Source organism: Marmota flaviventris, chromosome 16 (genome assembly GCF_047511675.1).
Source record: "Marmota flaviventris isolate mMarFla1 chromosome 16, mMarFla1.hap1, whole genome shotgun sequence".
In the NCBI taxonomy this organism is placed as follows: Eukaryota; Metazoa; Chordata; class Mammalia; order Rodentia; family Sciuridae; genus Marmota; species Marmota flaviventris.
Window position 1 is genome coordinate 67,553,863 of NC_092513.1, and position 27,298 is coordinate 67,581,160.

Consider the following 27,298-nt stretch of genomic DNA (forward strand, 5'->3'; position numbering starts at 1 on the left):
TGGGCAACAGAGACAGGTGAACAGGGATGGACGGGTAGACAGAGATGGATAGAGAGAGATGATAGAGATAATGAAGAGGTAGAGACAGGCAGAAACAGATACATAGATGAATAGAGACTTAGAAACGGAGAGAGAGAGATGAAGAGAGGGACAGATAGAGATGGTAGACGGATGAGTACCTAGGTGGGATGGTAGGGAAACACCTGGGCAGACAGGTTCTGCCATGGACTACGCATCTGTGAGCTCACTGTCAAGGCCACTATAACTAAAAGTCTTAATAACACAGAAACAAGCAAGGGTTGATCTGACGCAGAGGACGAGGGTACAGGTATTCAATCAATGGCTTATAAAAGAATCAGTTACTTTGAAACCATAATTACCCAGTGCCTTCAGCAAAACAGGAAGGGATGCGTAATGGCTGAACCACACCAAAAAAATCTTGCAAGTTAGTAGATTAACACTTGCCACTTAGGCTCGTTCTCTTTGAGGTCCTTGTTTAACTTTTACTTTAGTAATGACTTTCACAAATCTCAGAAAGTCTCCGAGCTCCTGCAGAAATCTCAAGGTGAATTCAAGGTGCACAAAGTCCTGGGCTTCTGTGGCTGGGCACTGCTGTCTGCCCTCTGAGCAGGGCTCACGCTGGGGAAAAGATAATAACTGCAAATGACAGGTGTAATGTCCCAGCAGCAGGTCATTCAGTAGAACCACCCGGAAAGCAAAATGCCAACAGCTGAATATGCCGGAAAAGCCTAAGGCCACCAGGAAGGAAGCAGCTCGCTCTTGGGGACACTCTGAGATGTCCCCCTGAGGGACACATGTGCAGAGCACCACCACTGCCTGTCAGGAGTCAGAGTGTGAGAACCGGGGTCCCCGCCGCAGCCTCTGCAAACCAGAGCTCAACCCTGCGGCCAGTGAGCTGGACGTTGCTCTGCTGAGTGTGGAATAACAGCAGGACCGAATCCTTCTCAAGTCGGGAGGGGAGGCGGTGGCTGCAGGGGTAGCTTGGTGGCACTCTTCTCACAGTGGAAGGGACAGGGCTCAGAGCCCATCTCCCGTGAGTTCTCTGTCCAGCTGAGGTAAACAAACAGGAGCTTCCCCGCTGTGAGCTCTCAGAGGCCAAAGTCATGGTTCCAAACCAGTAAGTGGGAATGGCATCTGTCCAGGGGCGAGGGCCCTCTGTGCCTTAGACAGAAGGCCTCAGAGGAGAGGCAGACACTGGGCTTCCCTTCTGGAACTCCTGGTGCCAAGATGTTTGAGGTCAGCTGCCAACTGTTCAGGGCACCACTTTTCCTAAGGAGGGTTACGGGACAGAGGTGCCAGCCTTTCCCAAGTGTGGCCTTGCCCAGCCTCCCTGCCCACATTGCTGACTGCCCCAGGGCCAGGGCAGCGCCCAGAGCTCAACGTCCCCACCCCATGTCAGCAGGTACTTCTGTGGCAGGAGCCAGAACAGAACGTCAGGAACAGAGTTGAGGAAGGTGGACCTGCCACTGCAGACAGGTGAGTGGGTAGGTCAGCTGGGGAGCAGCTCTTGGAGAGATTAACATGGGAAACCATCACAAGAAAGAGAAGTGCAGGTGACCAGGTGGGCCGTCCCCTCCCAGGAATCAGCTGAGGAAGATCTTTACAGAGTGACTCTCTGCTCACGCCCAGGTTCAGGCCATGTGGGATGCAGATGTTATTTTTTGTGGACAATGAACAGGCAAAAGAAATGACGAGAAGGTTCCCTCATTTTGTTCACCTAGAATTAGTGGGTTTAGCCAGCGGCCGGAACTTTTAGACCTCATGGTTCTGTTTCACATTTCGTTTCCTAAAGGTGCCAACATAAAATGCGATCCATGCATACCTTTAAATTAATATGCATTTGACTTTGGAAACAGGGCTACTTCCTTTGAATTCACAAAACGTAGGTGAACAGGCCAAAGCACAGAATTATGGAAACGAAACCAAGGGGCACAGCAGATGTGGGTTCTGACAGGTGCCCAGCTGTGGGCTTCATCTGCACAGCATCAGATCCGCTCAGCAGAGCGAGGGGCTGCCTGGGAGCTAGCTCTACACGGTATCCTGGCTCCTCCAGCACCGAACGCAAGCTTGGCTGAAAACCCGGTTTCGGGTACTTACTGATTCCTTGAAAGAGCTCCTCGATGTTAATGGCATTCTTTGCACTGGTCTCGACCACGATAGCACCTATGGATTCGGCGTACTCCTTCGCATCCTTCAGGGGGACCTCCCTGGAAGAGGGCAAACCCAGAGGGAATGAATGCAGGTGACCCCAGGTACTTCTCAAGGGAACAGCTTGGTTTTTCTACAGAATGACAATCACTTAGCCGGTGTTGCAAGCCTGGTCTCTGGGATGGGGGAGGCATGTTGGACCAGGGCTCCTTGTCTCCAGCAGAACAAGTTCTGGGCAGGGGGAAATGGCTGAGAGGGTGACGGTGTACATTTCAGCCTTCAGAGCCAGGGCTGTGCTGTGGTTTGAATGTCTGTCCCCTGCAAAACTCACGCTGAAATTTAGCCATTATAACAGCATTATGAGGTGGCAACTTCATGAGGAGATCAGGCCCTGGGGCCCCACCCTGACTGCTGGGATTAATGCCTCTGTAAGAGGGTGAGTTTGGGTCCCCTTTGCCTCTTAGACCTTCCATCTGTGAAAAGGAAGGATTTCCTTAAGGGGACAAAGCATTCAGGGTGCATTTTGAAGCCAGAATTCCCAGATCTGCTGGTGCCCTGATGTGGAACTTCCCGGGCTCCTGAGTTGAGAGCCACTGGGTCCCTGTTCGATGGATGGGTCTGGGGCATGCTGTCACACCAGCAACACACTGGCCAAGGCAGACTGTTCCGTGACTTGACATCAGAACATCACCACTGGTGCCCATGCATTCACTCCACACAGCCGACCCTCCCTGTCCACAGGTTCTGGGTCCACAAATTTGACCAGCTGCAGATCACGAATATCCAAAATAAAATGGTGCCTGTACTGAGCCCATGCAGAGGCTTCCCCTCAACGTGACTCCCCAATGGCGCGGTGTGACAACTGCCCTTAGCATTCACACTGCGAGGTCATGATTCAGAGGCCACTCAGTCACAGGGGACACGGGCAGGTTCTCTGTAGATACAGGCCATTCATTCCACATAGGGACCTGAGCACCCAGACTTGGGTGACCTTAGGGGGTCCTAGAACCCATGCCCACAGGATAACAAGGGACAAGTGTATCATCTTTAACAAACCAGAGGAAACATGTGACATGATTTGAGGACCTGGAAGTGACAGTGGCTGTGTGACCACGTGGTTGGCACTTCGAGGCCTTCACTTCTCACAGGCAGTTCCCCGAAGGCTTCAGGACACGCACTCAACCTACATGAACAGCCTCAAAGAGATGGACAGCGCCGTTTTCAGTGTGAAGATGCTGTGGTGGATCCCCCAAAAGAAGGACAGAGTTTTTATGCTATGGAAGTTCATTTATTTTTCAGTGAATATTCATCCGGCAGCCGTTGTATGCCTCTTGCACATGGGGGGACAACGTGGGACCCTGCCTTCTGCAGCCTGCACTTTAGAACAAAGACACACAAAATGCACCTGTGGGCTGGGGCTGGGCTGGGGTCAGAGGCAGAACACTCGCCTCACATGTGTGAGACATAAAAACAAATAAGTAAAGGTCCATCGACTGCTAAAATACTATTTTTAAAAAATCAGGGGATAGAAAGTGGTCTCTTTTGACTTAGGAAGAAGCCCTGAAGGAGTCACCTCACGGGTGACCCTGACAGCTGAGCCGGGTGGGGGTGGGGGGAGCAGGCACCCAGCTCCAGGTACCATCAAAAGTGGGTTCTGCACCCCACTCTGCTGGGTGCCACGGTGGCTTCACGAGGGAACACTCTGGGGTCCAAGTGGACCGAGTTCAGGGTGTTTGTTGGGAGAGGTCCACGGGAATCATGGCAGGTGGCCATGAAGGCCCCTCAAGCCTGGTTTCATACCTAGTGGCCTCTGAAGAACAGGAGGTGACAGGGTGGCTCCAGGAATGCAAGTGCACTAAGTGGACGGGGGAGGGGGAAGGAGGATCTGGAGCTCTTCTGAGGCTGGAGGTGAGAGACAATCCACTGACCAGAAGGACGGCTGTGGGAAGGAGACAGGGAAGACACCATGCCAGAACCGGGCAGGGAATCAGGGACGGCACCCCTACCCTCCTCTCCCTGCCTTCAAACGCCGCACACATGGTCTCGACTGGTGTATAAAGTTACCGAGAAGATTCTACATCGGCCTTCAGATTCCTTATGGACCGACCCCAGTCATACGAGAAGAGAACTTTCCAGGTCTCAGCCAGAGAAGGCTGTAGCGTCTGCCCTGTGGCCACTGAGGCAGACCCGGTCTCACTTCCTTGTCCCTGGCAGGGTGTAACTGCCCCGAAGTGGGCGGGCATTCCAAACCACTTCAGTCCAAATGCCTGCCCAACTCGGTCATTGCAAATAAAGCCACTAAGGATCTGCAGGACTTGAGTCCTTGATGTCCTTTGGTCTTTGTTGGTTGGCTTCTTGTGATGGGGGTTTCGACCCTGGGCCTCACCACTGCGCGACACTACCAGGCCACAGTTCTGGCTGTGGAAACATCTAAGGAGCCGGTGGTTACTGAGAGTCAGGAGGGTTAGCGAGAGTCCCTCCATAACAACAGCCAAGTGGTGACCACGCGGGAGTCTGCCAGTGCTTCCTCACTGTGGCAGAGCAGAAAGTTCCTGAACGTCTCATATAGGGGCCACCTTGTGGGACTGAGCCCTCAACCTGAGAGGTCTGCTCCACCCTGGGCAGCTGGTGCTGGCATTCAGTCAGGTGGCAGGCACTGGACACCATGTTGGGAGCAATAGGGGCTCTAGGAGGTTCAATAGGCCTGTGCTGCCCACAGGGTCCTTGGGCTGTGCATGGGTGTCCCCTGCAGCTTGCAGCTGACACATTCTACAGCAGGCCAGCTCAGGTCCCCGTCCTCCTGCACCATGGCTGCAGGAAGGAAGCCGGTGCCCCAGAAGTCCTGCCTGCGAGGAGGGGCGTCCACCCGCTGGGTTATGGGTGGAATAAGGCTACTTCAGCCCCACTGAGCTCCCTCCACTCCATCCACCAGCAGGACGCTGTCCAGCGCCAGGGTGAGGTCGGGGGCGGGCACAGGCGGCCTAGGTAAGAACCTGACTGGGGAGGTGGCCAGGCTCAGGCCCCAGGTGCTGCCCAGGGAAAGCCCCTCCTCCACTAAGCGTCCTCCTCACGCACTTCCCCAGGTCCCAGGCCCCCACTCCTGCCAGCGGGTGGGTGACCACCGTAGGATCCCCTCGTGCCAAGAGAGTGGGCGCTGTGAACACCCGCAGGAGGCCCTGCCCACAGGAGAGGCCCTGCCACAGGGGAGGCCCCGAGTCGGCATTTCTCAAGTAGACCTTGGCAGAGCCGAGTCAGCAGGCGCTGGCTCCTGCGCCCTCCCACAAAAGCCAAGACTTGGGCAGACATGCGTGGCAGAGAACGGGGGCTATCGGGTTCCTCGGAGTCCACTGCCACCTTACGCCCCAGGAGGGCTCGTCTGGGTCCCCACTCCTCTGCCACACAGGGGCAGGAACTGCCAGCCTACTCCCCAAGCACGCTGGCTTCCATGAAGGACCCCAAGAGGAAGCAGCCTCATGTTCTCAAATCTTTTCTTGATTAAAAAACTCTGAAATCCATTCGGAGCGACCCCAGGGTGGTGGGGAGCAGGGGAGCCCGGCAACCCCTGGAGTGAGCCGCCCACTCTGGAGGCCCTTGGGATCCTTTCCTGATCCGGGAAGGTGCCCCTTGCACAGCCAGCCTTCCCACACCCTTCCAGCCTGTCCTTTGTCTCGGGACCTTGTTTGGGTATTTTTTGCCACAGGGAAGCCTCCACCTTGTCAATGTCACCACTTTCCTCAGTGGCTTCTGTGGTCCTGGGTCTGATAGAGGTCATGGTGCAGGGTCACCCACGTCCAAGCTCAACTCTGCAGTTCATCTGTCTTCTCCGACTTTTATGGTTTTGTTATTTGACATCTGAATCTTTATTCCATTTTGAATTTATCTTGCCTGATTTTTCGCCTGTGACTAGCTAATCATCCCAATATTACTGATTACTCCTTTTTTACACTGATTTAAGTATCATCTTTATCATAAACTAATTTCCCTGTCTATTTCTCCCCACCTCTTGGTCCTCCAGGCTGTTTGCCGATCCTTTGGTCCAGTCTGGGTAGCGCTGTCAATAATTTACTACTGAATCTGAAGGGATAAGTTCCCCCTCAACACTATGTTTAGTTTTCTACATGAATTTTAGGATCGTTCTACAAAACCTCTTTTACAAGAGTCATTTTTGTTATTTGATGGATACCTTAGCAGATTCACACATCAATTTAGAGCAGATGGACATTTTTACAATACTCCAGTGCCCTATCCAAGGAAGAGGTACCCATTTCCACTGAAGTCTTCTTTTATGCCCTTTGGGAAAGTTTTATCTATTTAGATTTGACTCATTTCTTGCTAAATTCATTCCTAAGATTTGCAAGTCTTCAAAAAATTTTTATATTATATACATGCCAATAATTGATCATTGGGTATTATAAATTTGTATTACTAGTTTCATGAAGAGCTTAATTTCTAATGTTTTTTCAAGTTGGTTTGTGTGTAGGTAAAGAGCAGACGCTCTATTCCAACAGTTATTCAGAGGATAATCTTGGTTTTACTAATCTGGCTAGCAATTAAGGAAATTCCCACGAAAACAAGGACCGCACGTAGACTGGCCAAGAGGGAGCTTCACTGCCCGCCAGCCTCAGTGTGCAGAGGACTCCACCCAGCAGTGGCAGGGCCTCGCAACACCAGAGCTCACAGGGTTCACTGCAGTGCCCACTTCTGCCAAGATGCTTCCAGGTACCTTGGAGCATGCAGAAAAGTCCTTGTTTTCCCAGAAAATCAAACACTCAAGTTAAAAACCAAAACACCTGGACACTAAGAACAAGGAGAAGGACAGAGGAAGACCAGGACCCTGCAGTCCTCCTGGACTCAGCCTTCTAGACAGCCTGGGGCCTGGTTTCCCAGAGCAAGTACACTGACCACCTGTGCCAGCAGTTATCTGGGGCTGGCTAGGCATGAGGATCTGGTGCCCCTGAACTACCCCATCAGACGTCTCAAGGGCAAGCCCCACATTCCAGCAGCTCCCACCCGCTGCCCACTAAGTGGATGGACTGCACTAAGGGGGTGGACAAGTCTGCACTCTACCCACTAGTAACCGGACCCTGTGAAACGAGAGTGCCAAGGCAACTCTGCGAGGAACACGGCGAGACATCCGTTGCTCAGCCCCATTTTGCAGGCAGAAGAATATGCAAGGACAAGGCACTTGAGCCTTTCCCAAGACAAATCTGGTGGCTTCCAGCAGTATGTCACACTTCCAGAGTTCCACCCTGGCAGTGGCTAGGCACTTACATTCCGCCTCTCTCCTGGAACATGACAGAACACCTCCTTTAAAACTCCCCCTGTGCTTTCACTCTCTCCCAGGTACAGCCCTGTTCAAGGTCAAGTTTAACAGACCGACGAAGCCAGCCTGCGTAACACGGTCACAGTGAGCAGAGACAGCTGAGTGCCCAGTGGGACCCTTGTCTGTCAAAACCATCCCACTAGCTTATGGTACTGCAGCCCGACGCCTTGGGAATTGTCCACAGCATCCCATCAGAGTCGAGTGTTCAGAGGGAGGTTAGGGGACCACATGCAGGGCCTCCCAGCCTTCCCTCCTCAGCACCCACCCTGTGGACAGTAAGAGCTCACTACGCTCCCGCCAGCCTGTATTGTCCCTAAATATGCAAAAAAATATCTGTGTAACTAACACAGGGTTGAGGCAACTGAGAAGAACCAAACCTCTGCTAAAAATGCTAGTGTTTACGACACAAACTGGTTTACCCACCAGTGGAATGACAACTGAAATGGTTTTCTTTTTAAAGAACAAAGAATAATTACTACCTTCACAGAAACAGTCTGACTGGACAATGACCCACTTCAATCATCTGAGCCCTTCACCTGTCCTGGGCGCCTGGAAGAAGGTCGGTTCCCACGGGTCCTGCCTGCTTAACACCCTGTGTGGGAGCTGCTGACCACGGCCCCGCCCTGGTGTCAGGTTCCAGCCTCAGGCCTGTGTGGCCTGTTTCTCATGGAAAACATCAGCACTTGGAATCGTGCAGGATTCCAAGAGCATAAAACAGGGTTCTCTTGGGGGCCTTCGCCGTACCTTGGCTCCTTAACAGCCTTTCTCCAGGCAAAAGTTTAGGCTGGTTCTGAAGAGCCCAGAGAACCGCTGGACAGAGCAGTGAGCTCCAAATCCCCCAGCAGGGTCAGACCGGCTCCGTTTCCCCTCTTGCTGGCTTGGGGATTACTACTGATCATGGGTCCCATTTGTACTTTATTTCTTATGAGACGCAGGCTGACAGGAAGGTCAAGATCGCAGGCTCTGGAACACATGACTGCCCCTCCCCCCAGGTGCTCTGGGCTTGGTTTCCTCGTGGCTAACACAGGGCACAGGAGCAGCCTTGGCACCCTCCCCGACCTGGAAAGCAGCAGGGGCACCCAGCTTGGGCAGGGCGTCTGGGCAGGCAGGAGCGGGCTGCTCTAGGCATGAGGAACACACCAAGGGCACGGCCCTGGTGCCTCAGTGTTACATAAGAAAGCACCGTGTGTCGTGACGCGGCCTCCAGACTAGTGGTCAGCCGCGATGTGCTCCAATGTGTACCTTCTAACATTTGGGATACATCAGATCTTTATTATCCAGCATCTCAAATTCTGTTATTTGGTTTGTGTAATTAGTAATAAAAAATTTCCTATGTGGTCAAGTACCCCTGAGTCCAATCCCTGGTACCAAAAAAAAAAGATCCTTCTCTTTTCTTGTTATCGAGCCACGGAAACAGCTTTGCTGACTGAATGACCTAGTGCTGGTGGGACAAAGCCCCTTCTCCCTGACCACACTATTGGCCCTCTCCCCTCCAGTGCCCTCAGCTGGCCACAGCCTCCAGTCCAGGAGGGACATTCTCCACTCAGGGGCAGCAGCCCCAAGGGTCCCCCCTTAGAGCTAGAGACACTCCAGTGCTAACATAAGTCCCTAGACCATGAGTCCACTCTTCAGACAGGGAAGAGGCCAGACCGACGTCTGCAGGGCCTCCTGGGCTGCCTTCGCTGGGAGCTGGGGTCCTGGCAGAGGGCTACCCACAAGCAGGGCTGCCCAGGAGGACCAGCTCCGGCCCATAGCCTTGCTGGGAGGCCTTCCCCACTCCCCCTGGAAGACAGAACAAACGAGGCTTGATGCCCTCCATCGGCCGTCTCCTGCACCCTCCCTCGCCCCTCCTGACTCACAGCCCAACGCTATGGAACCAGGAAGTGCCCACAGACCCTGAGTGTGAGGAGCTGCTCACAGGAGCATCCACTGGACAAAGGCCAGTGCCCCCAAGGAAGAGCCCACACCTGGGAGTCCAGAAGGCCCAGCACAGGGTGTGGACCCAAGGAGATGAGGCCAAGCATGGGCACAGGGACAGGCCTGCTCTGGGAGGGCTGGGCAGCAGTTTCCCCAGGAGATGGATTGTGGTGGTGGCTATGAGTGGAGCCTTGCTCACAGAGACGACCTTGACCCCAGAGGAAGGGTGAGGGGTCATTCTGCTGAAGGCTCGGGTAGGGAGAGGCTGCCCGTTCTTCTCTGACCCGACACTGGAGGGTCCTGGCCCTCTGACAATCCAAGCAGATGTTTCCTGAAGTACCTGCAGCCCCTTCATGGACACTGCACGGCCAGGTGACCCTAATCCCTTGCCTGTGCCAAAGACAACCAGGGAGGGGCTGGGTGTCAGGCTGCAGCCTGCGGGGCCTCATCCTGACAGAGGCAGGCAGACCAGCCCCGGCTGGTTCTCCTGAGGGCCATCAAGGTGAGAGCCCCAGGAAGAGGGGCGGGCCAGCTGGGCTGCTCCTCCTGCTGTAGGCACGGACAGTGCTGGCCTGCTTCAGTTCTCCTGGGGTCTGGAGGGCACAAGAGAGGAAGGCAGTGGGGCCTGCAGTCAGAGCCCCTGGCAGAGCCGGGCTAGATCCGGGATGGACTCCTTCTCTCTCCCACCCACTCCTCTCACCTAAGGCAATGCTTTCCGCATCTGGTCCAGTCTGTGGACACTTGTCAAAGGATCACTAAAAATGGCCGAGTTCCCTGCCTCCCTCTTGTGTGAGTGACAGCCTCTGGAGCTGGATCCTGGAACTTTTAACAAGTGCCCTGTGGATTCGGAAGTTAATGAACCTTCTAAAGCCCAGAGGCAAGGTCACCCATTTCTTCTCTCTCAGCACTCGATTGCCCCACTTTCCTGCCAGGCCCAGGACAAGGCTCCCAGCCCTTCTGAGAGGCTTGTTTTTCTATGAGACCCCCGGCCAAGCTGCGGGCAGGGAGCGAGACAGGCCGGCGGGAGCAGTGCCAGCTCCTCAGTCTGCTCCCTGACGGCTTTATGCCCACACAAGTCTCCAGATTCTGAGATCTAATCACCACTGGCCCAGCAGTTGGGATAGAGGCCCCTCCACCATCCCCTCCACCTGCGTCCTCTGGAGCAAGCACATGATGCACACTGATCCCTGAGCGGGCTCCTCCTCTGCCCGGCACTGTGCACTCAGATGCCTCCAACGGTGGAGCCCAGTTCAGAAGCTGCTCCACTCCTGTCCCAGCACCTGTCACACGGCGGCAGAGCTCCTCCCACAGCTGACAGACTTGTGCCATTAGAGCCTGCTGGGTGAGAGATCTCTCTCTCTCTCTCTCTCTCTCTCTCACACACACACACACACACACACACACACATACACACACGAGTCCCTTGCAACCCCTGATGAAAATACTGTTTTCTGGGAATTACAGGAGAGCAAAGCATTTGGGGATTAGAGGAAAAGAAGGTCAAGCTCTGAATAAAGCCTGGGAGGTTTGCAGACTTGGCTGACTCCCCAGAAAACCCAGGCCAGGGGAGGTCTGCAGCAGACAGACCAGCTGGCCATCGCCCCTGTCCTGCATGGGACGCCCGATGGACAGAGGCCCTTTGGCTCACAGGTCCCACGTTTTCCTGGAATATTCCTGTCTCGTGTGTTTGGGGCAGAGACCGTAGGGCGGGCCTCCTGTTGCCTGGGTGGGAGGCTTTGGTTGCTGCCTTGGGTTTCTGTTTGTTTGTTTTGCAGCGCTGAGGATCAAGCCCAGGGCCAGCCCAGCAAGCACTGAACCACTGAGCCATGTCCCACTTCTGGAGGGAGTGTCATAGCCTTCTCCTGTGTTTCCTTTGCACACTGGTGTGTGACTTGGTTGATCACTTGGCTTGATGTGTTCACAAAACTTCAGGGGAACATAGCCTGTGGGAGACCAACCTTGCCCGTGACTGGGTCATACTCCCCGGCTGGGTGCTGAGGCGCTCAGTCACAGAAATGTGGCAGAGTTCTCCCCACCCTTCTTGGGTTGGAGGGACGGTGTCTCATGCATGGGTGTGTCTTGCTACAGCCCCATGGGTGGAGCTACGCTCAACTGTTCCTTTGTAATATAACCTCTTGCCCTGTTTAGGGTAGAATCTTCCATGGAAGTGCCTTGTGTGTGTCCCCTTCTCTTACTGTGCCCTTGGGTGTGGCCTACCCAGATGTCAGTCAACTTGCTGACAGTGGACATCATGAAGACAGACTCAGCCCCCTGAAACCTGACCCCTTGCCTCATTTGAATAGCTTCTCCTCAATAAAAGGGGTCAGCACGTGTGCTCTCGCTCTCTCTCTTCCTGCAGACCCTTAAGGTCAGAGGAGCCGTCACAGCGACCCAAACAAAAAGGTATTTGTGTCTCTTGTGTGGTTATTTTGTGCAGCCCAGTTAGCCCAGTTTTCCTGGAGTGATCCTTGAGCCTTTTAGTCTCGAGAACAGAAACCCGGCAATAGCCCCTCTGAGTTTTGCTGTATGTACAAGTGGTGTGTATGTAACGTGCATATGTAGACATACCACACAAACCACTGTTCCAACATTCACCATTTTATCTAAATAAACTTTTTATTCATTGAATTTTTAGTGAGGCAATATAGATGCACAAGCAGCTGTCAAAAATAATACCAAGAGATTCCTTGCACTTTTGCAGTTTCCCAACAGGGTCACATTTCACAAAACCATCAAGAAAAGATGTCAGCACTGAGACCCTGTCCCGTGCTGTCTTCCTAGGTTTCCTTGTGTCCACTGGTGGGTGTCAAGTTCTGTACAGTCCTATCACCTGGCAAGGGCATGTTGCTGGTGTCAAGTCTAAGAATTCTTTAGCCTGGGCTGGGGTTGTGGCTCAGCAGTAGAGCGCTTGCCTAGCACATGCGAGGCCCTGGGTTCAATCCTCAGCACAACATAAGAAACAAAATAAAGATATTGTGTCCATTTACAACTAAAAAATAAATATTAAAAAAAGACTCTTTAGCCTTAGATCCTAATTTCTCTTAGGAGTTTTTCTGAAAGTTTTATGGTTTTACATTAAAATCCATGACCCATAGGTTGGCATTTGTTTTCATTTTGCCTGTGAAGTTGGACCACCGGAGCTCCCTGTGGGAAAGGCTCTCCTGCCTTCCTCCCCGTCCCTCCTCTGTCAGCCAGCTGAGCGCAGCTGTGCAGGGTCACTTCCGTGCTATCCCAGGGCCTCTTCGCACACTGCCTTGGTTGCTCCTGGCTACCACAGTGCGCCTGGCTATGGGATGCGGGGTCCTCCATTCTATGTCCTCTCAGTGCTTAGCTGTCCTGGTGCCTGTGACTCAACCAACAGGTGTGACACTCTTTGTAGGGTGATGGGAAGGTTCTAGAATCACCTCTGTGAGTACTGAACTTACTGAGCCACACACTTAGAATTTTATGGATTTTGTGGTTCATAAGCTATTTCAATTTAACTTATTGTTTGCAAGTAATACTGTTTAAAGGTACAAGGATCAAACTAGACTTTCTCGTTGACCTAATCAGAGGTTGAAGGAGAATCACAGAGTGATTTCCTTGCTGCATGAGCCAAAAACAAATGCCATCTAAAATGGTTTTGTGCCTGACAAGAGGTCAGTGAGAGACCTGGCAGAAAAGGCACTACCTGGGACTGTGGGCTGCGGATCAGCAGCCCTGACGTCACCCCTAGAGGCAAGACTGGGTGGCCTTGGGTTCTCCCACAGGACCTGGGTTGTGAGTGCATCTCCAGTCGGGAGTGAGGCGGTGGGTTGTGTCAGCCAGGGATCCTGACCACGGCCCAGGCAGGAATCCGCTGGGCACCAGAATGCTGCAGAGGAGGGCACAGTGCCAGTGCTCACAGGGCGGCCTTGGCTAAGAGGTGAGTGTCCACAGGCCAGCACGGGGCAGGCCCGTCTCCCTGGTTGAGGAGCCACCCTGTGACAGAGCCCTCCCTGAGCCACAGGGGCCTCTTAACTGCTTCGATATTTTGAACTTGAACCAGAGAATACCAAGCCAGGATCTCTGGAGACCAAGGCTGGGCATCCTGGCCACTAGAGGTAAAGGCAGCCCTGCTGCCCCAGGCAGATGTTGCTGGCCGGCAAATGCCCATTTCAACTGGACGCCAGCTCTACCTAAACATGAGCCCTCACCAAGGCCATTCCTCTGGGAACTATTTCCACTGGACCCTGCTCCAGCCAAGGCCACTACCCTGCCCTGCTCCCAGGGCGAGCGGAAAGCGATCCTGCAGGTGGGGGCCGGGCAGCCTTTCCGGATCACAGCAAAGACGGCAGACATCTGAACTCAGTCCAGGGAGCTTGAGGATCGTCCAACCCCCAGGAAAACAGACAATTAAGTGGGTTTATGGCTATTACTATAAACCAACAAGATGCAACATGATATAAGGCTTCTGAAATCCCAAAGCAGCCGAGCAATTTGTCAAATGCCGTGATACAGACCTTTGCAAGATCCATTTTCATTGCTTATTTAACTCTGGTTTGGTCAAATTTGGATTAGCAAAACCAGAAGCCTGACATAACTGTCCTTGTGAAAATCGACGACTGGACATCCTAAAATTAGATCAGGAATGGGGACCACACGGTCCAATGCAGCAGACCCCCGCCCCCCTCAGTGGGTTCAAAAACATTAAGTGGAAAATTCCAGGAAAAATGGTTTACATTTGAATAATTTTTATTACAGGTTATGATTGTTGCGTTTCGTTTCCATCCGTGGTTGGGGTCCTCTGCTGTGCTGTGTAAATAAGCTTTCCCAGAGGATGTATAGATAGGAGAAATGGGCCACCTGCAGCTTCAGGCACCCACTGAAGACCGTGGACTGTGTCCCCGTGTAAGCAGGGGGACCACTGCACAGCCTTTCTTAATCCCATTTAGATAATTAAACAGCTCACTCACTAGGCTAGAGGGAGCCACTTCAAACTCCAACCGTGTGGACTGGGTCCCTGCACCCCTCTCTGTGTGCTCTGGTGTGGATGTGACTGAGTGTGCCCCAGGGGCACAGTCCCCATGTGGGGGTGCTGAGCTGTGGGACCCTTCAGAGGCGAGGCTGACTGACGGTGGGCACCACCCCAGGGAGGGGTGAATGTAGTGCCCACTGCACCCTCAGCCAGCTCCCGTAGGGTTAGGGCTGTGAAGAGAGAAACTGGCCCCAGCTCTGCGTGGCTCCTGTGTCACCAAGTGACCCTTCTGCACACAGCTGGTCCCTTTATGTTATGCAACAGCCATGGGACACTTGCCAGGATACCACTGTCACGTTCTTGAACCTCCAGACAAAGCTCAAGAAGCCTCTTTTCTTTATAGTGCCCAGCCTCAGGTATTCTAACACAGCAAGCACCAGGCTAAGGAAGCTACAGGACCCACGTCACAGGGGGCCATCGTGTAGCTGTGCTCCTAGGAAATGCACCAGAGTCAGACCTCCGAACCCCACAGCGATGTTCTGTGGACCAGACTATATGCTTAGGTTAAAATCCAGAATTAAAACAGGCACGGATGCTACGGAAAGAATTCAAATGGTCATTTTCCATACAAACGTGTTGCTAAAATTGTTAGTGGGAATGAGAATAGTAATGGAAATCGTAACAATGAAAAAGTCAACAAAACACTACAGAGATACCTAGGGTCAGGCATGTGACTGTGCTGCATATGGATTGTTGGTTTTGATTTTTTTTTTGTACTAGGGATTAAACCCAGGGGTGCTGAACCACTGAGCCATATCCCCAGTCCTTTTCATGTTTTATTTAGAAAATAGGGTCTTACTGAATTGGTTAGGGCCTCACTAAGTTGCAGAGACTGGCCTCAAACTTGTGATTCTCCTGCCTCAGCCTCCCAAGTCACTAGGATTACAGGCGTGTGCCACCATGCTCCACATGGGTTGGATTTTAACATTCCTCATCTCCTGGCCATCAGATTTGCATCAATTCTCCTTGACCAGTTGACCACCACAAGTGAGTAGCTATCAACTGTGTCATCACCCAGGGAGGCCAGAACCCCCAGCCAGGCGGGGAGGAGGGCAAAGGGCGAGCCCTGCGAACAGGCTCGAGCCGGCTCACCTGATGTCTGAGAGGTCACACTTGTTCCCTGCGATGGCCACCACGATGCGTTCTGGGCCATGTTCCTTCAGTTCTTTCACCCATTTCTTCAGCGTGTGGAATGAATCCTAGACCAGAGCACAAGGCAGTTGTTGAGCCGACCCGCCAATGTGACATTTGGCCAAGTACAAACACAATCTCCCCATAATTTAGAGGAGACCAACATTTTTAAGAAACTCTCATAGTCAACATTAGCTACGTGATCCCTAAATAGTTTATGGCAGTTTCCTTTCTCCAAAATTAACACCTGGTGAGGTTCAGAAAATCACTGTAGTCGTTTTTCTATAAATAGCATAGATTTAATGCTCTCAGGGCTGGGAGGTGGCTCCCTGGGAGAGCCTGCCTGGGGTGTGAGGCCTCATGTTCCGCCCCAGCACCGACAAACTCAGCCGCGGCCTTGACTCTGGTGGAGGAGCCCGCTTGCCTGCACGGGCCTTCACCACCATCCCTCAGGTCACAGGAGAGGGGTCAGAACTCAGGACAGCACAGTGTCACTAGAGCAAGGACCATGCACACTGAGTGGCACGTCAGGGGAAGAAGTCATGATCCAGTTGCTGGAAATCGGGGAAAATGCCGCCATCTACTTGCCCATGAGACCCTACAGCCCCGACTCAGGGACAACACATGCACCTGAATTCTGTACACACTGCCCTCATCTGTGGGGGATGCGCCCCAAGACCCTCAGTGGATGCCTGACAGCACGCAGTCCCAGGCCCCAGTGTTCACCCTGATTTTCCTGCACCTACATGTGCATGATGACGTTTGATTTATAAATTAACAACAGCATGGGATGACTATGACCGTGCCCTGCAATGGAAGTCATTGAAACTTAGGAAATGTCTTTCTGGAATTTTCCACTTCATATTTTCTGATGGCAGTTGACCTTGGGTGACTGAAACTGGAGACAGGGTGACAACTGTACCCAAACACAGAACACGCACCTGCGTGCGCCTGTGCCCTTGGCATTTAAAGGAGCACGATCAAAACAATACCGGAAAATAAGTACGCAGACTTAATGAAACAGAGCTGAAAGATGAACTTTTTCTTAAAATGCTGACACTCTGGAGGCAATGTCAGCAGACAAGATCTGGGGACAAAATCTACATGTGGACGGTCCAGTGTTTAGAAAGGGAGTTTCTCTGTGCTCTGATTTAGAGGTAAGTCTGAGACGCTTCATCAGGTACGGGTGACATACGCTCAAGGAGGGTTCTTGCCCTTGACCACCCACTAGGAGGCCTCGTCCCAGGCTCCTGGCAAGACTCAACAGTGCCAGCTCTGCTGGGGTCCCCCGAGACAGGGATGTCACCACAAGGGCCCCTGGTCCTAAAGGAGGCGCTCTCACCTGTTTGGTGATGTCGTACACGATCACGGCAGCGGCCGACCCTCGGTAGTACATGGGCGCCAGGGAATGGAACTGCCAAGGACACAGACAGACATTAGACCACTGACATCAACGTGTGCTTCCACTGTTGTCCCCACAGGGTCTGCAAACTCCTCTTGGGATTCTTCCAGGGCTCCTGTTAACTTTCCTCCCCTCACCCCCCCCCCCCACAGGCTTGCGGTTTCCAGACCATGAAACCTCCTCAAGAGTGCAAAACCCAAAGCCCAATTTTACTTCCAATGTCACCATCCTGTGAACTGTCTTCTCTGCACTGCCCGTCACTGATCTAACACGGCCACCCTGGGCAATCCCAGGAGATTACATAGCAGCAAGAAAATACGTGTCCCAAGGGAAGGAAAGAGCACGCTGGAGAGATGGCTGGAACCTTGCAGAGCTGGTGGCCAGGGCAGCCCCAAGCAGTGTCCCTGCTTGCTGGCCCTGGCCCTGCAAGCTCCTCGGTCCAACAAATACCACCCCAAAACTCTCAGGAGGAGGCAACTGTCTGTCACGGGTCTTTCCAAGCCCACTGATGCCTCCCAAGTGTGCCTGCTGCAATTGCTAGGCTCCCACGGTGTACGCCCAGGTGGCCTGAGATCCACGTGTCACACCGACAAAATGCCTATGGTTTTCAAAACAGCCTCCACCTTAGGAAGAGAGTCGTACAAACTTCATTTCTCAAAGCTCCCGGGGAGCCAGGCAGCGGTGGCCTGAGGTGGACGGAGCTCCCTTCCACCCAGGCCTCCTCGAGTGGGCGGGGTGCAGGCCTCATGAATGATTGAAGAGACGGTGGCAAAGGAGGCATTACTCATTCCTTCCTTCCTCCAAACGGAATCACTTTGAAATAAATCTGCTGGCTCAGTCACTTAGAGGGCTTTATTGCCGGGGACGTAGGGGTTTTAATGAGTTAGAAGTTCCCATCTCACTTCCAGAAGTCAATAATGCACTGACCAAGGGTAATGTTTGTGGGGGACAAAACGATGACTCACTCCTAGCACACACTTTCCACATACATAAAGCAGATGCGCCACCGTCAGCCTCCGAACGCCCCACGACGCCACGTGACTTCCGCAGGGTCAGGACTAGGACCCAGGGGACGCTGGCAGAAAGACTCGGCTAGAAATGAAGGTCAGGATCCCAGGAGGCTGACAAAGCTCTGTTTTAAAATCTCACGGAAAGGATGTTGGAGAATCAGCCCAATAGATGTCAGTTCAAAAGCCCTTCTTCCCCAGTTACCAACGACACACCTGTGAGACCAGACTCCAGGGCTCAGGTCACTTTGTGGCCCATTTAATTGTTTAGAAGCAGCCCGGGAATTGTGAAAGGTAATGCTCGCCTTCAAAAGAGCAGATGTCCACGTCCTCAGTGGCTCTTAACCACAGCTGTCCAGCATACGGAGGAAGGGGTCTGCCCGGGGTATCCCTCTGTAAGAGGGGGAGTCAAGCACTCCAGCTCCCTGGACAGTGCTTACCGGGGGATATGTGTCAGCTCTGCATCACTGTCATGAAATGCCTGCCGTGACCAACTCAGGAAGACAACAGGCTTATTCTGGTGTGCATCCGGGCAGCGTCAGTCCGTTGGGGGGTCACCCCGAGGCTCTGGGCAGCACATAATGGCGAAGCTCCACTTACCGTGAGCCAGGCAGCAACAGACAGGAAAAGTGGGGGACCAGGGCCTGTCTCCCCACCAAGGGCATGTCCCTAACAACCTGAAAGGCCTCCCGCAAAGCCCCACCTCCTCCCCAGAGCACCACCCTGGGGACCCAGCCTCCCACACAGGGCCTTTGGGGCACTCCAGACCCACTTCCAGCAGGGCAGAGGACAGATGGGCGTGGCCTCATAAGCGTCCACACACTGACTCAGCGCTGGGCCTCTCGAGGACACAGAGCCCTCACAAGGGCACCATGACTCACTCTCCTTGCCAACCTCAAGGCCTGGCCACTAGGAGTGGGAATGTGGTTCTAGTGGACCACAGCACGGGACGCCAGAGAACCATCAAACCCAGGTTCCAGAAGAACACTCGATAGCATGTGGGTGAGATGGCATCATTCAGTGACTCCCAGCGTCCCCTATGGGCATTGAGGCCTTCAGGCGCTTTTTGGGGAAAAGGTTTCTTGGCAAATGGGTTTGAGAGACACAAGACATAGTGCTGCTGCCCCGGAGGTGCACGGGGAACCATGGGCACATAAGGGGCAGCCCAGCCTGCCGTGAAGGCACCTGTCCCTCTTGGTCTTGAGTTCCCAGCACCTCCTAAGCCTTGTTTCAGGTTGTCTACATCAACACCCAGGAACCTGCAGCGCTTAGAGCCACCTTAGAGCACGGCCTGACAGGAAGGGGGCTCTGAGACAGTCCCAGGCCTGGCCTGGCTCTGTCTTGGTTTTCAAATCTTGTCAAATGGAAATGGGGTCAGCAATGACAGCCTGGTTCTTCCAGCTCTGTGACAATGCTCGCTCATCGCACAGGGACCAGGGGCTCTGGGCGAAGCCAGCTGCCCAGCGTTGCTCTTCCGACTGCAGCACTTGCAACACACTCACTTCTTCCTGTCCCACACCCGCCTGCATGTGCGCGCGCGTGCACACACACGCACGCACACACATGCGCACACACAGGGCTCAGCTGCAATGGTGCACACGTGACTCAGTAGACCCCCTAACCCTCAGACCACCCTGTCCACTTGAGGCAAGAACCCTTCAGTGCAGGTTGGTGGCATCAGAAATCTCATGGCAGCATGCTCCTGTGGTCAGGAGTGCGCGGTGGTGGATGACCACTACATTTCCAAGGCGCAGCTTGTGCTGGGCTCTGCCTCCTGGAGAAGAAGGAGCCCAGCAGAGCACCCAGGCTGGAATGCAAGAGGGGTTCACAGAAGGATGTCCAGGGGGTGGGCAGCACTGGTCTGTGACCATGACAGCATGGGGGTCTGCCTCAGGAGCCACTCAATCATAGGCCCACCCAGTCTCCAGACACTGTCCCCCAAGGCCTGTGTCCTGAAGCCACAGAGCTGGGGAATTCAGAGAAGGAAGCAGGAGAGAAGATTCCTGACATTCTGGCGGCGTTAGCAAAAGAATGGAAACACATCCCCAGGGTGTCTTCCTTCCCTCACAACACCCTCTCACGAGGAAGCAGAGCACCATCCAGACAGGCCACTAAGGACCTAAGGACAGCGAGGGGAATGAGGGGAACCGCAGGAGACAGAGGCTGAGCTCCTGCAGCAGCTCCTGCTGGGGACCTCAGAGGGCAGCGCTCCTGGCTCTGCTGTGTCTGAATTGCTCGAGAAAGTATTCAGCACGTGACTCTGACTCGCGCAATGACAAGACTTCTCTTTCTTTCCTAATCACTGGGGTCAGAGCTTCTTACAGCAGGGGTCCCAGGTAGAGGTGAAGTCCCAGGAAGAACTGGGTTAGGGTGACCTAGGAGCCCAGGCCTCCTTTCTGCAGGTGCAGGGTGAACCTTCTTAGCAGGAAACAGACTTCTCTCCATGAGTCAGGGCCTGGGAGAGGGCGTGGATCAGTCTAAAAGGCCACCCATGAAACCACCGCCCCCAGGACAGTGAGCCTCAGCTATGAGCTGTCTGTGGGCAACAGGAATTTCCTAAAGTCCAGAGGGCGGCCCCACCTTCCTAGTTGTCATGTCACAGGCAGCCGCTGACCCAGGCATCTGCAAAAAAATGACCTGGTGTGGGCACCGGCATTGGAGGAAGGTGGTCACTGCCTCTCTTCCTGTTCTCCCCGCTCGGCTGTCTCTGGGGTCTTACACCCTGTCCAAGGCAATGCCCTGCAGGGCGCAACAGCAGGCCAGCCTTAGACAGGACGCAGCAGGCACGGCGGGAGGAAAAGGCGGATCCGGGGCTCTCCTGGGCTCAGGCACAGACGGTGGGCCAGAGCAGCCCATCTGCACAGCCCCAGAGAGTCCCCCCGTGACCTGATCACACAGATGCCATACAAGAGCGGGGTCTGGGTCCCCCAACAGCCTTAGACCTGCCCCGGGGGCCCTGTCCCTGCCACTGCCTCCTCTCCAAGCAGGGTGACCTTCCTTGACTGGGTGCTGGGCATCTGGACAGTGCAGTGGCCTCTAAGCTGACCACAGCGGCCAGAGGGATCCTGATTTGAGCAGCTGGATTGTGATATTTGTTTCCACAGAATGTATTTATCTTCAACTTCTTGTTGTGGAAGTTTCCAAAAAAACCCAAGACAAGAACAGTGTATAAAGAACTTCATGTTCTCGTCCCCACCTTCAAGGTCATCACCACCACAGCTGCTGGCTTCCTTGCTGCCCCTCCTCGGCTCCCACCCCACAGGCCACAGCCCCAGGAGGCTCTGAAGCAAACACCTGGTGTCTTGTGGATCTCAACACCAGAGTCCGTTTTCCCCTCTGGAAGTCAGACTGTGTCACTTCCTCCTTCCAAACCCTTCTGATTTACCCAGTGCAGACCGAGCTCCCCCACGCCGGTGTCCAAGACCCGCTCCTGGGCTCCTCCTGCTCCTGGAACACACAGCCACCCAGGCCTGACCTGCCCCTGAACACCCCCAGGGCCACTCCCTCACAGTTCCCACCGTCTCAGTGGCCCCACCCTAGGAACACCTGCCTGAGCCCTCCTCTGGCCCACAGCAGGACTCCACAGATACCTAAAGACTGAACTGTGTGCTGTGACTCAATGGCCCAGGGACAGCAAGCAGAGAAGACAGACTTAGGCTCAGCGTGGTCATGTGAGCTGTCGCCCCACAGCTCCTAAAGGGCAAAACTGGACCTGAACACAGGTCTTTTGGCTCCAAGCTGCAGGCTTCTCCCACTCCCGTGTTGCTTCTCTGAAAGGAAATGTTGCTTAAACTGATGAAACAGAGACATACTTAGTGCATCACTGAACACGTGGTATGTGCCAGCAGGCCCTGGGGACCCAGGAGCGTGGCAGGGTCACAGTGGCCTCAAGGATGCCCCTCCCCAGTTCCCAGAGCCTGCGCAGTGTCCTGTTTGAGGCAAGAGGGAACTAAGGTTGCCAGTCCGCCGACGTTCAGGTGGGGAGATGACCTTGGATTATCTGGGTGGCCCCGTGTGATCAGAGGTCATCGGTGGAGGCAGTGAGTCAGAGACTGCTGCTCTGCTGGTTCTGGAGATGGACAGGGCGGCTCCAGCCAAGCCATGCAGGGGTCTCCACAAGAGGCAAGGAAGGGCGGGCACCGCGGCACCAATCTGCAGTCCCAGGGCCTCGGCCACTTAGCAAAGAGAAACTGATGTGACTCCATTTTTGAGAAACCAGCCTCTACCTCAGAGCAAAGCCTGTCCAAGGAAGTGGGCATGACCCTTCTCCTTGGGAAAACCTACAGAGCCTTCCTACACACATGCACATACCCACCCTGCTGAGTTGTTTATCTACAAATAACAGGAGAGGTGTGTGGCGCCAGGTGTCCCTGACTCAGTCAGGCTAGGTGGGGACCCATAGCAACCCCCTAGCAGCCACCAATCAGCATGAGACAGGGAAAAAACCTGGGATGCCAGATGACCCCCCAGTAGTTTATGGTGGTTGATAACATGTTGGGAAACCATGTAGTTCAGCACGTACACCCCTCGTGGCCTAAACCAATCAGTTCAAACGAATCCCCCTCTTGTACTAACCAATCACCTTACCCAACTTGTTCCCACCAGTGAATGTGCTAATCAATGTTAAGAGTTGTTGTTTGATTTTCCTGTGGTATGGAACGATTTGCTGTGTGATTTTGTGACACACAGAGTATCCCCCCAAAACCTATAAAATCTCACTGAACAAAGAACTCACTCCCTGAGACCGTTGCGTCGGGAACGGTTGTGGATCCAGGCTCGAGCTTGCAATAAAGACTCTTGTGTGTTTGCATCGGATTTGGCTCCTGGAGGTCTACTGGGGTCCCACGAATATGGCACTACAGCAAGACGGGGTCTTAAAGTGCAATAAAAATGGCTGGGATGAGGCTCAGTGGTAGAGCACCTTGGGTTCAGTCCCCAGTACCACAAAAAGAGAAAAGTGAATAAATAAAAGGCAAGGGAGGCTCTTCCTCATGCCTCCAGGAAGGACCACAGAGCCCTGGGTCACTTTGGCTTCAGCCCAGTGATTGCCACTTTGGAGTTCACACCTTCCAAGGGGGAAGACCGTGAGTCTAACGTTCGAAGCTCTGAGTTGTGGCCCTCACTGTGGCAGCAATGCAGGGCACCCAGCCATGATGAGGAAGATTAAAAGGTCCCACGGAACAGCCTGGGGGCTGCAGTAGGGGAGGGGCGCCTCCACACAGCAGGCTGGGGGCAGGACCCTGGGGCAGCGTCAGCTGCTGGTGTCCAGCTGGGCCGTCCTGCTGCAGAGCCAGCAGAGCAGGTAGCACAGAGCTCACTCTGGGCTCCTGAGAGCTCCACTCTTCAAGAGCTTCCCAAGGCCAATTTTTCCTCCGACTCTGGCCATGCCTATGAACAGTGAGCCACTGTCTGGAGGGCAGATTCCAGCACTCTGAACAAAGGCAGAAGGAGGGCCCAGGAGTTTCCTTTGATGTCTGGAGAGCGTGAACTTGGCCCAAGGCAGGTGCCCTCTGGGGCCTACGCCTTCTCCGGGTGCCCCCAGACCCTGCCTTTCACCACAGCTGGGTGGAGAGCAGTCCTGGAGCTCTGAGGCAGTGCCCTTCAGCTGGTCTTTCCAAGGACGGCAGGCAGACAGGGGGACAAACAGAAGGGGAACAAGAAGTCTGGCCAAGAGCACAGGGCGCCCAAATTCCTGAGTGCTTCCATGAAATCCTCAGCTCCTGGAGGAGGCAGGGATGGCCCTCTCTACCTGGTATGGAAGGTCAAAGGTGAGGGCTGGTGGGCAGCAGGCTGGTGCGTGCATGAGACCCTGGGTTCCATTCCCAACACCAAAATTTTTTAAAAAGTCTACACTACACGGCTGGGGTGCAACTCCAGGGGCTTATCACGTGCTCATCTGTGCTTTTCCATGATGCTTGGGACACCTCCCAGCTAAGAGGAGGGCACAGGAACTAGGTCAGAGGGCACCTCTGCTCAGGGAGCCAGGTCACATGCTCTTAAGCACGAAGCACCACTTAACAAGGCCCCGTCCTGGTTTAGAATATATTGCTGAAAAAATGAAACCAGTGAAAATAATCCTTTTAAAATGCAACTTGTCAAATATCATAAATTTTAAGATGGTCTGCTAAATTTTAAATGATAACCTCACAAACTAATCTTGTTTATGGTTCTATGTGAGTTTACTATGGGGAACACATTTAAACAGACAAAAGATTTAATTCTTTATTCAGACCTTTTCCTCTGAGATCATGTTCCATTTCCAATCTTTGAGTTATTTCTAAAGAGATGAAAGACAACTTGGCTTATCACTTAAAGTGTAAATGAGCACTTCTACGTTGGGGACCAGGTAACTCCAAAGTCTTCTATAGACTGAATACAATCCCTATCCAAATTCCAGTTGATTTTTTCTTTGTAAATTTATATACAGGCTGATATAAAAATTCATGTGGAAATGTAAGGGCCCAGAGTGGCCAAAACTAGCTGGAGAAAGAACCAAGCTTCCCAAGCTCAAAGCTAAACACAAAGCCACAAATGACAGGCAGGACAACGTGGTGCCGCCCGCCCAGACCACCAACATGAAGCTCAGAAATGGTCAGCTGATTTCCAGCAAAGATGCCAGGACAACTAACTGAGCAAAGACAGTCGTTATAACAAATCACACTGGGACAATGGAGCAAAGAGGGGTCCTTTCCATACCAGAGACACAAAAATCAACTCTAAATGGATCACAGGGCAGAAAGAGCTGGGCTGTGACACTTTTGGAAGAGAAGGCAGGACTTGCCTTCAGACCCAGGACGGGCGCAGGCAGCACTGGGAGAGCATGGAGACCGAGACTGCGCACCCGGGACACAGGGCAGGAAGGTGCTTCGGGAAACCACTGGGCCGTTCCTCTGACTGCCAACCCCAGAGCTCACACAGGACCCATCAGGTCAGCTCCTTTCCTGAACACGTATGCCTGGTCAGCTCCCCTCCTGAACACGTATGCCTGGTCAGCTCCCCTCCTGAACACGTATGCCCGGGAGACCCGAAACACACCTGCACGAAACTGCACAGAACATTCCAGCGCCACTCCACACCAGATCCTGAAACTCAGGGAGATAAGGAAAATTCCTCCCAAGCATAAAATCTGTAAGAACAGATTCCAATTAGAACCTCACAGCATGGGCCAACGTGACCTAGAGTTGTCATTGCAGTGGGGACTTGGAAGTCTGATGTCATCCTGCTATCAGAAGTGGAGGCCACCCAGGTCCACTCCCACAGCAGATTTGTAAGTGTGCTACAGGTGAATCTTCACCCAGAAGCCAGCACCCCAAATGGTGCAGAATCTGAGACCTGAGTATGAACCTGACCCCACAGGTGGACAGCTCCACACCTGACCTCACACAAGGCCAAACACAGGGGCACTAAAGAGACGGCACAAATTACCTTCAGACCATGTGAGCGGTGTGCACCTGACATCAGCGAGCTCTGTGTTAGACAGCAGTCCTGTCCCCCAGGTACCTCACTACGTGTATTCAAATATCCCAAGGTTTTTAAAACCCAGATCGGGAACCTTCTGACTTCAGGTGCTCTGGGTGAGGGACGCTCCCCCGATCCTTGCACAACGTCCCTATTCCTCCACCACCAAGGGGAGCTGGCCAGCAAACGAGGAGAATTCTGCACAGCTGTGGCAGAGGAGGGACTCATCACAGGCACACAGATCCTGGTCCCACTTGCATGACCCATCTAGACAGCAGCCCAGGGCCCGGGGTGCAGCAGAGTGGGCTTTGCACATGACCAGCTCTATGTTCCATCCCAGCACCACAAAAAGGAAAAGGAACCCCCTCCTCGAAGGGCTGGGGCATTTGCAGGAAGGTGGGAGTGACTGCTGATGGGGTTTCCTCCTGGGGACTGGAGGGCTCCAAAGCTGACTGTGCAGTGCTGGTTACCCCAGAACCCCTGGACTGCACAGGCCAAGTGCGGGAAGTGAATGGCACGTGCGTCACATCTCAATGAAGATTCTTTTTAAAAAAAGAAGAGGCGGGTGGTGCTCCACCTGATAGCGGACAGATGGACAGACCCGAGCAGAGCGAACAGAGGTTAAGGCAACATTCTATGCCCTGGCCCACCGCCCTGCCCCCACACGCTGTCTTCTCCAAGAAGAAATTCACCTGCAGCCCTGCCTGGCCTGAGTGGACAGGGTATGTCACATTCCTCAGCCAACTACCTGTTGTCTGCAGGAGAAATGCAGGCCTGAAATAGTGTTGATAAGAGGAACCCAAGTCACACTGAAGGGGGACTTTTGTGACCCCTTCACGGACCAGATCCTAAAACTCAGGGAGATAAGGAAAATTCCTCCCAAGCATAAAATCTGTTAAGAACAGATTCCAATTAGAACCTGACAACATGGGTCAAAGTGATCTAGAGTTGTCATTGCAGTGGGGACTTGAAAGTCTGATGTCATCCTGCTGTCAGTCACAAATCAAGAGGTGGACCTGGACAGGAGTGTCTGGAAACCTCTCTAGGATCCCAATAAAACTAGAGTGCAGGAGGGACACACTGACCTTCTCTCTGAGAGGACCCACACTCTCCTTTCCCTTGTCCTGTCCCTTCAATAAACTCATGCCTGTCACTGTGAATGACATGTCTGAAATTTTCTGAGTTGGCCATAAGAATCGGGGTTTGAAGGAGGATGTATGTGCTGCCTCAGTTTCCTGGAAGGCGCAGCCTGGGGCACGCAAACCAGCAGTCAACGCAGAAAAAATGTGGACGAGAGCACATCTTGGATAACGAGATTCCCAACCGCTAACCCTCCAGGAATGGATTATCCAGAAAACATGAGTGAGGGCAGGGTCTGCTGCACCCAAGGTGAACCAGAGGAAGAGGACGGAAAGCCCCAAGGCCAGAGCTCCCAGTGAGCCTCAACCAGGCCAGGAGGGGTCCCAGGAAGTGGAGAGACCCAGAGCCACAGTACATCTGCTTCTTCTAGACGCCCACCCGGGGCGCTGCCTCCTCCCAGCCCTGAGTGAACAGCAGGCCCCTGTCATGCACAGCCACGGGAGAAGCAGGGCCTGCAGCCCCTGAGCCCCCATGTTGTTTTTGCAAATTTTCTGTTAAGTGTGATTACTTCAAAATTAAAAGATTAAAACAAAAAAAGACCTCACACACATGTAATAACTATGGGCCAACTTTCAGGATTAATCATGATATTCTGCACCCTAAAGTCTCATGTGTTTAAGATTGCACTTGGAATTTCCAGTCACTCGGCTGTACTGGATAAAGGCAGCTTGCTCAGGCCCACAGGGCACCATTCAATTTGTTATCCCTTAGTCTTTCTTTCGTATGTATGTTCTAGCAAGTTTTTTTACATACTG

General features: G+C 53.4%; 1 protein-coding gene across 2 annotated transcripts in view; it reads right to left on the reverse strand.

Annotated features, from left to right (window-relative positions):
* The window catches only part of Rab31 (RAB31, member RAS oncogene family), a 93,149-nt gene that overhangs the window by 9,203 nt on the left and 56,648 nt on the right, over window positions 1–27,298 (reverse strand). For both annotated transcript variants that reach the window (XM_027920697.2, XM_027920698.3), the window contains exons 4-6: window positions 16,879–16,950; window positions 15,498–15,604; window positions 2,119–2,228 (exon numbers count right to left, since the gene is read on the reverse strand). In XM_027920697.2, coding sequence (XP_027776498.1) covers window positions 2,119–2,228; window positions 15,498–15,604; window positions 16,879–16,950 — 289 coding nt within the window. The remainder of the gene's footprint in view (window positions 1–2,118; window positions 2,229–15,497; window positions 15,605–16,878; window positions 16,951–27,298) is intronic.